The following is a 16,321-nucleotide window of genomic DNA, read 5'->3' as shown; positions in this document are numbered from 1 at the left end:
TTTTGAGAGAGAGAGAGAGAAAGACAGAGCACAAGCTGCGGAAGGGCAGAGAGAGAGGGAGACAGAATCTGAAGCAGGCTCCAGGCTCTGAGCTGTCAGCACAGAGCCTGGCATGGGGCTCAAACCCACAAACTATGAGATCATGAGCCAAAGTCAGACACTTAACTGACCGAGCCACCCAGGCGCCCCTCGTGTTTATTTTCTTTACGTGGCAATATCCTGCCCCTCCACGTCTGTCTGTCCCTCTAGAAAAAATTAAAGACAAAAATCTTTCTAAGTAGAAATTGATATTACCAAGTAGTCATGATTAGCAAAGGTATTATGGGTGTATGAAAGCTTCTCTACCCCAGATTGATGTAACAAAACTACACCTTCAGTTAAATCCAAGCTGTATAGACGTGTGCACGTAAGAAGTGATACCAGACGCACTGTCCCATCCAGGTTGTAATGCAAGCATCACATTAATGTGTGTGGCTTAGCATTTGTCATTAGCTGTGGAGCTGAGGTGGGATTAGCATATTTTGCAAACTGTTTGGCATGTGCGAATTACTGGATGAAGGTTATAAATTGAAGATTTTTGTAGAATGTGCAAGTCCATCTGGTGTTGGATCAATAGAACACCACTGGATCTGCGTGGGTTTAGCTCGTGCGCTAGCAACAAAGCGGGTGGTACAGGATATAACAAATCAGCCTTAAGGGTACTTCAGAGAATAACAAATATATGTGGTGATGGATGTTAACTGGATTTGTTTTGGTGATCATTTTGCAATATATCCAAATATTGAATTATCAGTTGTACACCTGAACCTAATGTATCAGTTACACCTCAATTAAAACCCACAAATACCGGGTACGGACTAACTGAGTTGATGTGACTTTCTTGTCCCTGCAGAAGGAAAGGACAGAGCGGCTTGTCATCTCTCCCCTAAACCAGTTACTGAGCATGTTCACGGGGCCCCATAAGCTGGTGCAGAAGCGCTTTGATAAGCTTCTGGACTTTTACAACTGCACAGAGCGGGCAGAGAAGTTAAAGGACAAGAAGACTCTGGAGGAGCTGCAGTCGGCCCGGAACAACTACGAGGCCCTGAACGCGCAGCTGCTGGATGAGCTGCCCAAGTTCCACCAGTACGCCCAGGGCCTCTTCACCAACTGCATCCACGGCTACGCCGAGGCCCATTGCGACTTCGTGCGCCAGGCGCTGGAGCAGCTGAAGCCACTGCTTTCAGTGAGTGTGTGTTGTCGTCCATCCGTGTGTCCCACCCTCCCCTGCCGGCGGTGGGGAAATCTCTGAGGTTCTCCAGGGGGTTTTCTGGGAAGGCACATTTGGGTCTCTTGAGAAATCATTCAAACTAGGTAGATGAAATAGATCATCAGGTCAAGCTTGTCGGGCTCGGAATTGTCCATCCTTGCTGGTGCCTGTCGCTTCTAAACGGCGCTTTCCACCCTGAGGATCCGGGAGGAGCTGGCCAGCGGGGCCTACCTGTGGGAGCCTGCCTGCGGTGGCGCAGGAGCAGTGTGCTCTGGGTGTGGGAGCCATGCTCCCTGCACCCTGGCCAGTCCTGGGACCTTTCATCCGCTGTCTCTTCTTTCTCTCCGCCTGCCCTTCCCACGGACTCCAGTTACTTAAAGTCGCCGGCAGGGAGGGAAACCTCATCGCCATCTTCCACGAAGAGCACAGCAGAGTTCTGCAGCAGCTCCAGGTTTTCACCTTCTTCCCAGAGTCGCTTCCGGCTGCCAGGAAGCCGTTTGAGAGGAAAACCGTGGACCGCCAGTCGGCCCGGAAGCCGCTCCTGGGCCTGGTGAGTGGAGGGCTGGCGAGGGCACAGGTGGAGAGCGGCAACTCCGGCGGGGGTGGGGTCCGGGCCGTGCTAGCCGGGACTTCCTCTTGTCTCTGAGGCCTGGCCGTTACACTTCCATCATCGGGTTATTAAAAGGTTCAAATGAGATCATATATGGAAAGCACTTGGAAATGCCTAGCACGTAGTGAGCACTGTACAAATAAGCTGTCTTGTTATTATTGATGGACCCAGCTCCGTGTACAGATTAGTGATGTAATAGGAGTTCAAACATAGTGCAGAATAAAGGTCCTCGAGCTCTCTCCTCTGTCACGGGCTCCTTCCTTCACTCTTCCAGAACATCACTGCTGGTCCTAGCTCGTGACCACCTATAATTTTTTTCATACTCAATATGTATTTCAAAATGCCCTCTGAAAAGCACTCTAGGATCTTAGTCTATACAGTGAATGGAGTTTGTAAAGGGTTAATATTAATACTTTGATCAATTAATTAAGGAAACGGATTTAAGGGTATGTTAATTCTGCCAGGCTTCTCTGTGTTTGATCATGTATTGGAAAAGGTAATTACCTGATACACTGCCAAACTGTTAGCCGCTGACCACTTTTTTACCTGGAGTTATACTCCTTCAGAACTCAGTTTTTCCATATTTTGAAAAGTAGGGTAAAATACACCAGATTACATGGGATCATAATCTAAAAGATTACTGATCTGTCTCTGTTTACAACATTTTGCTCCATATAATCTCATAGACATTAATTTACCTTAAAAGGGGGAATCAAATTTATTATTACCTTTGCTTTTTCTTTCTTTTTTTTTTTTAAGTTTATTTATTTATTTTCAGAGAGAGAAAGAGCAGGGTAGGGGCAGAAAGAGGGAGGGAGAGAGAGAATCCAAAGCAGGCTCTGTGCTGACACTGTGGGCGTGGAGCCCAGTGTGGGTTGAACCTACAAACCTTGAGATCAGGACCTGAGCTGAAATCAAGAGTCTGTCACTTAACCAACTGAGCCACCCAGATGTCCCTACTTTTGTTTTTTCTAATTTTTATGAATAGTAATTGTTTTTACAGATGGGGAATTCAAGATGAGGAAAGCCTCAGTTGTTCAGATTCATACAGCAAAATACAAGAAGTCCTTGTCATACTCCTTAGATATTTTGACTCTTTAGGTGGCACCTTTTTTTTTTTTTTTGGTTAAGATTTTATTTTTAAGTAATCTCTATGCTTAGCATGGGGCTTGGAGTCACAACTCTGAGGTCAGGAGTCGCATGCTGTACTGACTGAGCCAGCCAGGCTCCCCAAGTGGCACTTTAATCGCATTTTTTTGTCACGAGATAAACAGATGTAGAACTAAGTCTGTTCATTTTTCCTAAGAGCCACAAAGGCACTAAGCCATGAACTATGAGAAGATGATTTTTACCCAGCCACACGGACTGACTCAGGCACAAAAACATCCAATGGGAGTAGCGAGTGGCTGGCCGTCACTGCCCCCATTTCTGAGACTTAGCTTGTGAGTCAGGATTGAATATGGCTGCTGGGATGATGGCCAGGGAGGGCTTTTGTTGATCATAACTCTTGTGTTACCTTTCAAGCCAAGTTACATGCTACAGTCGGAAGAACTTCGGGCCTCCCTTCTGGCAAGGTATCCCCCTGAAAAACTCTTCCAAGCAGAACGGAACTTCAATGCCGCTCAAGACTTAGATGTCTCACTTCTGGAAGGTGACCTGGTGGGCGTGATCAAAAAGAAGGACCCCATGGGCAGTCAGAACCGCTGGCTGATTGACAATGGAGGTAAGAGTGTTAGACCTCAGATTACGGTAACTCTAAATGAGGAACAAGTTATTTTTGACCATACCCGAATCTTATCTTGGCCAGAAAAAAATGTGAGAGTATTTGATTAAGGGAGAAAAATAACCTTACAAGTTCTGTCCATCTTGAGAGTGTGTAAGGCCCAAGTCATTACTGAAACAAAACCTTTCTTTGTTTTTGTTTTTGTTTTTACAAATTCCAGAGGGGGCTCCATTACTTACCTTGCAGGATCTTGCCATGTTTTACAGCTCTTCTGGGTGGTGCTTACGGCCCACCGGTTCTGAGCCTTCTCAGCCTGTTCTAAGTGAACCACAAAATAAGCTGTCCTCTTCCAAGCTCTGTAAACGTGTTTTGTGAGTGTGTGAATTTAAACCTGTAGGAAAGATTTTTTTGTTTGCCTTTTGAGTTTTTTGTTCCATAACAAACAGTTTTATCTCTTGACTAGGGAATGCCTTTAAATATTTTTTTGTGTGTTTAATTTTGAGAGCAAGAGAGACAGAGTGTGAGTGGGTGAGGGGCCGAGAGAGAGGGAGACACAGAACCCGAAGCAGGCTTCAGGCTCCAAGCTGTCTGCACAGAGCCCCGATGCAGGGCTCCAACTCACGAACTGTGAGATCATGACGTGAGCCCAACTCGGACACCCAACCAACTGAGCCACCCAGGCGCCCTGAAAATGGCTTTAAAAATAGCTTATAGGGGCGCCTGGGTGGCGCAGTCGGTTAAGCGTCCGACTTCAGCCAGGTCACGATCTCGCGGTCCGTGAGTTCGAGCCCCGCGTCAGGCTCTGGGCTGATGGCTCGGAGCCTGGAGCCTGTTTCCGATTCTGTGTCTCCCTCTCTCTCTGCCCCTCCCCCGTTCATGCTCTGTCTCTCTCTGTCCCAAAAATAAATTAAAAAAAAAAAAAAAAAAAAAAAAACGTTGAAAAAATAAAAATAGCTTATAGTTTGTTTCTAGCAGGGGTGGTGGTGGGGCAGGGCTTGTAATAGAATTAAAGGAGAAGTAAAAAGAGTAATACTGATCCATATCCTTTCTCCAATTCCACAAATCCAAAAGCTCTGAAAAACAAGAATTCATTTGCTAAAATCTTCCCTTATCTGAACTTATTTGATAGCAAAATCCAAAGTGATGTGAGCCTATATATAATCATTACTCATTTCTTTTGATGCGAATAGTCATACATTTTAGAAACATGAATTGGTTTAATTATGAGGTGTTGACCCAGATACTGCTGGAGATGTCATAGACAGTATATGTACTTGAGTCCTTTTCCAAAATTCAAAAAGTCTGAATTCCAAAACACATCTGGCCCTCAACATTTTATTTTTCATCCTTGGGGCTTTTCTCTTCTCCATCCTGATGAGGGGTGGCAGGAAGCCCACAGTATTAGGATCAGCTGTTAGACCCTCTACCCCTCACCATCTGCCCCGGGGACCCCTCCCATCATTCAGCAGATGTAACAAGGGTGGCAGCAGTTTTCTTAGGTACAGAAAACACATTGAAGATGAAGACGGAGATGGCCCTTCCTCGCACAGAGGTGACATTCTCCAGGTCCCTGCCTTGACAGATACTTCTTTCTTAACATAAAAAATGTTTCCGTGGATCAGGGATTTCAATCTTTTATGTTTAAAAGTTTTAGCTGAGGACTTCCTTGCAGTAGGGATTTGGATCTGATTTGGGTTCACCAACTGGGTGCAGTCAGAGGAGACTTAAATTCAGAAATCCGTCCAGAAGGGAGAGTGTTGCATCTTCCTGATTCCAGATTCCTGCTGTGATTGAGGTAGAAGTTCTGCTCGTGAGCAGTTGTGCAGTGGGGTTTCGGGAGCCAGGCCCAGCCTAGCCCCTGATCCTTTAGACCTTCCAATAATTTGGTAAGCACCTGATCACTTGTATTAAAACTTTCTTCCCCACGCCCCCGCCCCCAAAATAATAAAAGTTTTAGCCGAGGGCCCTCCCTGCCATCATCGTAGGCAATTTATTAAAGTGAACATGTGCTGTGCCTGTGTTGTGTATATACTAACTCCTATAAACCGCTTCCTACTTTAGACTCTTCTCACAGTATTTCCACCACGTTCCCAAACTAGAAGCGGGATTCAAGTGCTCCAGATGGAAAGAGAGCCGGAGGCCCTTCCTGAGGGGCTCTGTCACTATGAGGATGGTTTTTAAAATCCCTTTTTCTGTACTTGGTGTACCTGAACACATCCTTAGTTAAGTCTCTCCTAGTCTTTGTTTCCATGATGTAGATATCCTGTTAAATTCTCTTCATATGTTCATTCTCACACATGTGGTGATTTTTAATACTTTCCTCTTGAGTCTTCACGAGGGCTCCTGTCACTCATTGTTATGGGGTTGTAACGAGAACGCGCTGGCAGGCAGCCAGAGTTGCATCTCCCCCCACATCGGACCTGGGATTGAATGTCTCATCTTTTTTGTCCCTAGGCATCTTATTTTGTCCCTCACACTATTGACCTAGCTTTCTTTTCTTCTTTTAAAGTTTTATTTATTTGAAAGAGAGAGCATCTGTGCTGACAGCTCAGAGCCTGGATCCTCCTTCGGATTCTGTCTGTCTCTCTCTCTCTCTCTCTCTCTCTCTCTCTCTCTCTGCCCCTCTCCTCGTACTGTCTCTCTCAAAAACAAATAAAGATTAAAAAAAGCATGTGTGAGAGCGAGCTTTAGTCAGGGAGGGGCAGAGAGAGAGAGAATCCCAAGAGAATCCCAAGCAGGCTCCACGCTGGCAGTGTGGAGCCTTATTCGGGCAGGGCTTGATCTCACAAACCGCGAGATCATGACCTGAGCCGAAACCAAGAATCGGGTGCTTAACCCACTGAGCTACCCAGGCGCCTCTTGACCTAGCTTTTCAACCACAGTTTTTTCTCTGTTGACTCCGCTTGCTATCCCTTCCACTAAAAGCTCTTCATGTTGATTTTTCCTCCCTGTAGTCACCAAAGGCTTTGTGTACAGCTCCTTCCTGAAGCCCTACAACGCCCGCCGCAGCCACTCCGATGTCTCTGTTGGCAGCCACTCCTCCACTGAGTCGGAGCATAGCAGCTCCTCTCCCAGATTCCCACGGCAGAACAGCAGCAGCACCTTGACCGTCAACCCCAGCAGCATGGCTGTGTCCTTTACCTCAGGGTCTTGCCAGAAACAGCCTCAAGATGCACCGAAGGAAGTAGACCAAGAAACTCTCAGTGCATCCTTAAACTTGGGTTGCTCAGACAGCAGTCTTTCCAGGTGCCCTTCAGACCCAGACCCCAGCTCCCAGCCCAGGCCATGGGACTCTATGGAAGCAGTCAGAGACATTAACCAGCCTGCCCCTGCCCTCAGGAGCCACAGAAACTCCAGGCATCCAGAAATGGTAGGTTACTCCCTACCAGGGCGAAATGGGCAGGGAAAAGACCTCATAAAAGTATGTACAAGAACAACCCGGTCTCTGGAAGACAGAAGTGAAGAGCCAGAAAGCAGTGAGGCGGAAGGCAACCAGGTAAGCGCTCCCAGTCACCATGTGGAACAGGTGGCGGGAAGGCTGGAGGTGTGGGAGCGGGGATGTCCCAGGCACGCCCAGGGCCTGTGCGGGAGTCTGGGCTGAGCTCATGGGCGACTCTTAGAAAATCTGCTGTTTATCCCATCTACTTAGGTTTTTATTCAAATAGCTATTTTTTTCTTCCCATAGAATTTAGAAATAACATTCTGGCTCGGGTTCAGTTTTTCCCATTCTTTATGTAATGGCCTATTCTTGTCTTATGAATTTGAACATAGCTTTTGTATCTTGAATTTTTTTTATTTTTATTATTATTTTTTTAAGATGAAATTTATTGTCAAATTGGTTTCCATACAACACCCAGCTCATCCCAAAAGGTGCCCTCCTCGATACCCATCACCCACCCTCCCCTCCCTCCCACCCCCCATCAACCCTCAGTTTGTTCTCAGTTTTCAAGAGTCCCTTATGCTTTGGCTTTCTCCCTCTCTAACCTTTTTGCATCTTGAATATCTTAAACCTACATATTTTAAAGTCATTTTCACATTCACAGCTGAGGAATCCCTGTCACCCACTTGTGGCTTTTGCTCACTCTTGCAGCGGGGAGTTTCTGTGTGTTTTATAACATCTGTCTGTGAGCTCATCTCCATCAGGGTTGCCTTTGTTTGAGAGACTCCGAGGTTACGGAGGTATTTGCTTCTGTCAAGCTTTGGATTCCAGAACCAGTTTTCACACTGGATTCTCAGCCCAGTCTTTCTATTGCCACATTCCTCAGTGCTACAGATGAGCATAGGGCATGCCCATTTCTCTGGCAATTCTGTTACCACTCACTGCCCAGGACAGACATCTAAGGTCTGGGCTCCCAGTGGACAGTTTCTAGACATGTGGAAGGAGAAAATGGTCCTTTTTTAGATTCTGATTTTGTTTAAAGAGCTCACTTTGAACTTCATCAACTCCTGTCCAGGCCCTAAGACTCCTCAGGTGTGTTTTCATCCTTGTGCCCCTCAGGCCTCTTGGCTTCCCCTTCTGATCACTGAGTACCACCCATCTTCCATATTGACTGAAGGTTCCTTCTCCTCTTTAAGGCAACTCTGAAAGAGTAAAAGAATATGGATTTTGGTTTTCCTTGAATCTGCCCTGTTCATAATGGTAGCCACCAGCCTTGGGTAGCCATTTAAGTTTTAGTTAAAATTAAATAAAATTAAAACTTAAGCACCTCATGGGGCACCTGGGTGGCTCAATCAGTTAAGTGTCTGACTTTGGCTCAGGTCATGATCTCACAGTTCATGAGTTCGAGCCCCACACTGGACTCTGTGCTGATAGCTCAGGACCTGCTTTGGATTTTGTGCCCCCCCCCCCCCCCCCCCCACTTATGCTCTCTCGCTCTCTCTCGCTCTCTCAAAAATAAATAAATATTTTTTCAAAATCTCTTGAAAAAAAAAATTAAGCACCTCAGTCTTACTGGCCATAATACTTCAAGTGCTTGACAGCCACACGTGGCTAGAGGCTGCCATACTGGATGGTGCAGGAATCGCACAACCCCGCCACTGAAGGAAGTTCTGTTGGACAGTATTGCTCCAAGCGGTTTCCCGTTTCCTAACTCACTTTCTCTCCCTCCCCAGGTCTATTTTGCTGTCTATACCTTTAAGGCACGGAACCCAAATGAGCTGAGTGTGTCAGCCAATCAGAGACTCAAGATCCTGGAGTTTAAAGATGTTACAGGAAATACAGAGTGGTGGTTAGCCGAAGTTAACGGGAAGAAGGGCTATGTTCCATCCAATTATATCCGCAAAACTGAATACACCTGAGCCATTCTCCCTCCCGCTCAACGTTGCTGCCTTCACTTTCCTTCTGCTGAAGGGTTCTGGCGGCCCCCAAGAGGGCACCTGCTCCTGGGACACAGGCCCTGTCTACATTGCTTAACCATGGCACAGAGGGGCACAAGATGGGTCTTGTTCACCACCACTGGGTTGTGTCAATCTTGATGCTCACTAGACTTTCTAGGATTTGAAATGGACCCTAGGGCTGTGAAGGATTCAGTGACCATGAGAAGAGGCAAGTCGTGGGTCAGCCTTTGGGAATGAGAAGCCGCCAGCCGGAAAATCAGTATTATATGTACACTGGAAGCTGTGCTACAGCATTAGATGTTGGCGCTGGTTACACCATACTGAGTTTGGGGTGGTCCTGTGCTCCACGAACAAATGACCAGAAATTGACTTGGGTGAAGAATTCTCCGGGAGCCCTTTTAGACTGTGCTTCTGCATGTGGCAAGGAGTTTGTTGAGGTTGTATCAAATCTGGTGTTTCAGAGCTTCAGTGTTCAGCACACACATTCACGCATACACACCCGCCCCTAATTCCTAAAAGTCCCTAAAACACTACCATCTGCAATCTTTTTCTTATTTATTTCAAACACTGCATTTCCAGATTGGCTCTGCAAAATTCTGTTGTTTTCTCTTTTTAAAAAATATTTACGGTCTGTATTTCCCTTCGATCTTTATCTGGAAGGTTCTCTTCCCTTTTAGGTGTATAGCCACCTATACTTTCGAACAGCCACCTCTGCTTTATCGAGTCCATGTGTGATCTCTCCTAGCCCTTCACCTGCAATCCAATAACTGATAGATTTTCTTAGGAGAACAGGCTCAGAGCTCCAGCAACCCCATGAAAAGGATTCGTTCCACGGGGAGCTGAAAGCAGTCTGGCTTTGTGGAAGACCAGATGCCTTTCTCCTTCTTCCACACCTACTACCCACAGAGGCAGAAAGCATAGCACACGTGTCTTATATGAATTAGGATAAGCAGTCCCAGAGGTAGCTTATCCTAGACTTGGAAATAAGCATTCTCTGTTTCACCACTAACCTCCGTGCTTCAGAGACCGTAGTCTAAGCCAAACAGATTCTAAAGTGCCTGATCGTACCTCCCTTTGGCCTCAGGAAACTATTTGCTAATCCTTACAGAAAGAATCTCCCCCTAAAAGTTCTATTTGAGGAGGGCTCTTATTCTTAAGGTCTGCCTCAGATATGGAGCCTACCTTGAAACAAGAAACTATGAATTCTGTCTTAAGGGAATGAAGAACACCTCCAGCCCCTGCTCGTCCAAGTGCACCTTTGGCCTTAAAATCCTATGAATTGGGAGACACTTGTGGACCCCTTAGCTCTGTGTGTCAGTGGGTTGGTCTGAAGGCAGCAATGCGAGTCTCTTGTGAATAGTGTTTATATTTAGAGATGTTTATATTTAAGTAGTTATTTTATAAATAAAAGCATTTCTAAGGGCCATGAGTGTGTTTTCTTGATTTCCCTCCATGTTTAGCTTGAGCCTAGTCAGATTTCGGAGGGTACCTCTGTGACAATTCAAAATGATGTCTAGATTCTGGAAAATGGGAGGCTAACTGAAGAAATCCAAGTCAAAAACTCATTTTGTCAAATATAATTTGAACAGAATGACTGTACCCTCAAGACCCCCATGCTGCAGGCAATTGCCTGTTTGTTTTAAGCGTGTTTATCCTAGCAGAATGGAAGAGCTGAAGTCTCTAAACTGGAAGCCCTACGAGGTAAGTGTTTTCCTGATATTACAGAAGTGGAAGCCGGTGCACTAGCGGTTAAGTAACAAGGCTTGGAGTAGCAGCCGGACGGGGCTGGGGACGGGAGGCGGAGGATGATGTGTGGGTGACTGTGAAGCAATTGTCGGATATTGTTGTTTTTTTTTAACGTTTATTTACTTTTGAGACAGAGACAGAGCATGAACGGGGGAGGGTCAGAGAGAGAGAGGGAGACACAGAATCTGAAACAGGCTCCAGGCTCTGAGCTGTGAGCACAGAGCCCGACGCCGGGCTCGAACTCATGAGCCGTGAGATAATGACCTGAGCCGAAGTCGGACGCTTAACCGACTGAGCCACCCAGGAGCCCCGATTGTCTGATATTGTTAAGGGATAGAAAACATGATTGAATAGGTAGACTCTGTGGTACAGAAACTTACAGATCAACTAGGCCAACTCTTATTTTATGAACTAGGAAAATGAGATCTAATGACATTGTGACTTCCCCAAGTCACACATCCAAGTTTTTGATGAATCCTGAATTTAAACTTGAGTTCTCTAGCTGAGTTTTTACACCTTGTTCTGGAGCCAGACTGTCTGGCTTGAGACACTTAAGAGCTGTGTGACCTTGGCAACTTACCCAACCCATGCTTCAGCTCCCACCTCTAAAGTAGATGGTAACACTAGCCACCTCATGGGTTGTTGTAAGGATTGAATGAGTTGGAACATGGAGAGTGCTAGAACACTGCCTGATACATAGTGATAAATCGGAGAGCCTTGAGGTCCAAGTCAAGGAATTTAGATTTGATGAGTCTGGTAATAAGAAACTCTTGGAAGTTCTTAAATAGATTGCCTGTTTTAGGAAAGCTAAATGTTACAAGATGATTGGGAGGGACTACAGATCAAAGGCAAGAAAATCTAATAGGAAAAAAAGTTAACTGCTTCGGATATAAGAATGCTTGAGAGTGGGAAAAAAGCATCCTATAAAGAATATGAAATTAAAGAAATGATGGAATCACTGGCAAAGAGGTCATTGGCATGGGGACGGGTTTCTGAAAATGTGTCTTTTGTTTTAAACACTAGATGTCTGCTTGTCTTGCTTCTGCAAGTGTGGCTGTCAGCCCAGTGGCATCACCGTCACTAACCTGGGAGCTGCTGGAAATGCAGGCCCCACGTGATTTGTGCACACATCCAAGTTTGAGAACCATCCGTCAAGGCAATTTTTGTAAATGGGCTTTTCTGCTGTCAGAAAAGTAAGAGTTACAGAAACCACGGAAGGAAAGGGTGTCAGATGTTTCAGACACAACAGAAGGAAATGTCATTGAGGAAAATCTCTCGATCCGGTTTGCCTACTTGCTTCCTCTCATGAATTTTCTCCCTTTCCTGTCTGGAAGTAGCTCTTCAGTTGTGCTTTCATCCAAAAGTCCTAGGAGAATGGAGAAGTGGTGGGAATTGCCATCTCTAAAGTCTCGATTTCTGGCCTTCCTCTCAAAATTATTGTGGGAACCAAATAAGATGACGTGTGTAAATTTTTGTGCACTGAGCTCTAGGAGTAGTACGTGGTTCTAATAAGGATTGACTTTTGTGTCACTCTGTTTTAATTAGTTGTGCAGCTGGGACTCTGTTTATGTGGGTTTTGTTTCAGGGTCAGGAATACAAACAGGCCCTAGAAGGACACAGATGCTTCACTTGCAGAACCTTAGAGCCCGAGGACCAAGAAACTTCAAGATGTATACGCATCATTCTAAATCACCGTACAGGTCAGGATTTTAAACTTTTCTATATGTTAATATGTTGTATTGATGAAGATTTTACTCTTATGTCTTTCTTAGGTACAGAAGAACCCTTGCTGTATCTCACTCAGCCCACTGAAACTTTCCATGCGAGTATTACTGAAGATCGATATTAGTATTTTGCATGTATCAAGAAGGGAGTGTTCAACAACGAATTGAACAACAACAAGTTCAACAACAAATTGCAAGCTATTCCCTCACCCCACTCAGGGGTGACCCTCCAAGAAAAGGGAGCCAGTGTAGTGTTTTCCCAGAGGTAAGTTCTGGTGGTGTGGTGAGAGGGAGCAAGCATTCTGGTCTGGGCGGCGGCAGGGTGTTCATTCCGGAGACGTTGGGAGCCGGCCGATGCATGGGACTCCACTGCAGATCGGGGGTGGGTGGGGGGAGGTCTGCAGGCCTCAACCATGTCACAAGTCACTGCCCGTGTACCACCATGCTAGTTGTCCCCTGAGACACCCAAGAGGAGTCAAGCTCCAAACCTTTCCCATAGCCACTCCTCAGGTCCAGGATCAGGGAAGCTGAGAGAGACTGCTGATGTGTCACAGCCGCCTCTTATGGAGCCACCATGACTCACTTTAACAAAGGACCTTCCCACAACCTCTCCGCTGAGGTCAAGAAAAGATTACCTCCAAAAATGATGATGCTGAATAAGATGCTGGCAGTTTGCCAGAAGAGGGACAGGTATGAGCACTGAAACCCGTTTTTAGCAGGGCTGAAAAGATGGTGTAGTCGTCTGCAAACTCAAACGGGATTCACTGAAGATCAATGAATTGTCATTAAGCCAACTTCAGTTGGAGAATATTGGCAATTTCATCAGAGCTACTTGGACTTATCGTATTGTATTGGTTTCCTATTGCTGCTATAACAAATTACCACAGTTTGTGGCCTAAAACAACACAAATTTCTTATAATTCCGGAGGTCAGAAGTGTAAAATCAGTCTCACTCACTCAGCTAGACAGTGTCGGTAGGGCCAGTTCCTTCTGGAGGTTCCAAGGGAGAATTTGTTTCCCTGCCTTTTCCAGCTTCTAGAAGCTGCCTGCATTGGCTTATGTTCCCTTTCTCCATCATTAAAGCCAGCAGCATAGCGTCTTCCAATGTCTCTGCCCTCACCCCATCTTCATTCTGTGGTCCTCCTGCCTCTCTTCTGGGGATCCTTTTTACATTGGGCCCATCTGGATAAGGTCATCTCAATATCCTTAATCCCATCTGCAAAGTCCCTTTTGATATGTAAGGTAAATAAATCCTCATGGGTTTTGAGGATTAGGATGTGCACATCTTTAGGGACCGTTATTTCTGTCTACTGCAGTTATGAAATCACATGCCATTTTTGAGGCAAATTCTCTTTTTGTGAACGGAAGCATGATCCAATTCAGGCTACCCTGGTGATTCTGCAATAGGGGTCAGCAAATCTTTTCTGTACAAGGCCAGACAGTGAATATTCTAGGCTTTGTAGGCCATACAGTCTGTCACAACTCCTCAACTCTGCCACTGTAACCCAAGAGTAGGCATAGATAATACAAAAACAAGTGAGCATGGTGGTTCTGATAAATCTTCATTTACAGAAACAGCCAGATTTGGCCCTTGAGCCATACCCCTACTTTAAATCTGGCTTAAACAAAAGGATTTGGGTCAACCATTAACATTGAAGGTAAGTATGCAGGAAAATTAGACCTTTTGATGAGGAAAATGAAAAGCTAGCAAAAGTGTAATTGGTTTATAGACTGGAAATACAGTATCAGCCAGGCAGATATCTATGAGGCTAGGAGGCGTCTCTATGATACCAGAATGTTAAACCTTAACATCACGATTTTCCTGCATATAGATGCAAACAACAAAAGAGCCAGCAGGGAAGGGTGTTAGCACCAGGTGTTGGGAAAGAAATCTGTGTCTAGAGGTACAACCAGTGGATAACTCGACAATCTCTATAGATGGATTCCAACAAAGTTGTTTCCTAGAGAAGAGTGAGTGGCTGTGGGCTTATGTAGCAAACGTCCCAAAGACCGTTGCTCCAGCAGAACCAATCATTCATAGTGGAAACCAAGGAGAGGGTAGGTGGACCTGAAATCCATGACAGTGGTTATCAGGAAGAATAGCCAGAGGCTGTCACGGTGAGGACCAAGGTGACTAACCAATATGGCGACCAAGGCCTTGATTGTTAGAGTTGAAGAAAGGAGCTCTTACATTAGTTCATTGTTTAGGTTCAGTAAGAACAAAACTAGTCCTAAGTAATTTTTCTTTTCTTCCAGAAACTTTGTTTTTCTGTTCATTTTACTTAAAAGGAATTCTGCCTTACACACACCCCTTTTTTTCTTTTTTCTACTTCTTCCCTAACTAGTTGATTTTTACATTGCATAGTTAAATTGTATAGCATAATCTATTTCCTGCCTATGAAGTAAAAAGGAATGCTATGGAAATGGAATGCTTCTTGCAGCCAATTCTTTTATGCATTTTTACGATCTTTTACTTTAATATCTTTAAATATCATAAAGCCCTTTTTTATTCCAGTATAGTTTACAGTATTATAATTTCAAGTGTACATTATAGTGATTCAATAATTCTGTACATTACTCAGTGCTCATCATGATAAGTGTACTCTTTAATCTCCTTCACCTATTTCACCCATCCCCCCACCCCCTTCCCCTTTGGTAACCATCAGTTTATTCTCTATAGTTCAGGGTCTGTTTCTTGTTTTGTATCTTTTTTGCTTTGTTCATTTGTTTCTTAAATACCATGTATGAGTGAAATCATATGGTATTTATCTATCTCTGACTGACTTATTTCACTTAGCTTTATATCTGTCCATCCACATTGCAAATGGTAAGATTTCATTCTTTTTTATGGCTGAGTATATTCTTGTGTGTGTGTGTGTGTGTGTGTGTGTGTGTGTGTGTATCACATCTTCATCAGTCAATGGACACTTGTGCTGCTTCTGTAATTTGGCTATTGTAAATAATGTGACAATAAATATAGGGGTGCATATGTCACTTTGAATTAGTGTTTTTGTATTTTTTTGAGTAATACCCAGTAGTGGAATTACTGGATCGTGTGATAATAATTTTAATTTTTTGAGAAACCTCCATACTGTTTTCCACAGTGGGTGCACCAGTTTGTTGTTTCTTGTGTTTTTGATTTTAGCCATTCTAACAGGTGTTAGGTGGATCTTGTGGTTTTGATTTGCATTTCCCCGATGATTGATACTGAGCATCTTTTCATGTATCTGTTCACCATATGTATGTCTTCTTTGGAGAAATGTCTATTCATGTCTTCTGCCCATTTTTAATTGGATTATTGGGTTTTCTTGATATTGAGTTGTAGAAGTTCTTTATATATTTTGGATACTAACCCACTATTATATGCAAATATCTTCTCCCATTCAGTAGGTTGTCTTTAATTTTGTTGATTTTTTGCTATGCAGAAGCTTTTTATTTTGGTGTAGTAGCAATAGTTTACAGTCTTTTTCTCTCTTGCCTCAGGAGACACATCTAGAAAAATTGTGCTATAGCAAGTGTCAGAGAAATTACTTCCTATGTTCTCTTCTAGGGTTGTTACGGTTTCAGGTCTCACATTTAGGTCTTTAATCCATTTTGAATTAATTTTGTATATGGTGTAAGTGAGTGGTTCAGTTTTCCTAACACCATTTGTTGAACAGACTTTTTCCCATTGTTTATTCTTTCCTCCTTTGTTGAAGATTAATTGAGCTTATAATCATGGGTTTATTTCTGGGCTGTCTATTCTGTTCCATTGATCTGTGTGTCTATTTTTGTGCCAGTACCATACCATTTGGATCACTACAGCTTTGTAGCAGATCTTGAAATCTGGGCTTATGATACCTCCAGTTTTGTTCTTTTTCAAGATTGCTTTGACTATTTAGGGTCTTTTGTGATTCTACACAAATTTTAGGATTAATTGTTCCAACTCTGTG

The 16,321-nt window shown here is 44.3% G+C and overlaps 1 protein-coding gene across 3 annotated transcripts in view; it reads left to right on the top strand.

Annotated features, from left to right (window-relative positions):
• DNMBP (dynamin binding protein) overlaps positions 1–12,087 on the top strand; it is a 117,602-nt gene extending 105,515 nt beyond the window's left edge. For all 3 annotated transcript variants that reach the window (XM_049645564.1, XM_049645565.1, XM_049645566.1), the window contains 5 exons: positions 893–1,225; positions 1,620–1,799; positions 3,384–3,582; positions 6,537–7,078; positions 8,695–12,087. In XM_049645564.1, the coding sequence (XP_049501521.1) occupies positions 893–1,225; positions 1,620–1,799; positions 3,384–3,582; positions 6,537–7,078; positions 8,695–8,880 (1,440 nt within the window). In that variant the 3' untranslated portion in view covers positions 8,881–12,087. The remainder of the gene's footprint in view (positions 1–892; positions 1,226–1,619; positions 1,800–3,383; positions 3,583–6,536; positions 7,079–8,694) is intronic.
• The last annotated feature ends 4,234 nt before the right edge of the window (positions 12,088–16,321 follow it).

Source organism: Panthera uncia, chromosome D2, assembly GCF_023721935.1.
Source record: "Panthera uncia isolate 11264 chromosome D2, Puncia_PCG_1.0, whole genome shotgun sequence".
NCBI classification, from domain to species: domain Eukaryota; kingdom Metazoa; phylum Chordata; class Mammalia; order Carnivora; family Felidae; genus Panthera; species Panthera uncia.
Note: the sequence above shows the minus strand (reverse complement) of the source record. Positions and strands in the feature narration are given on the sequence as shown.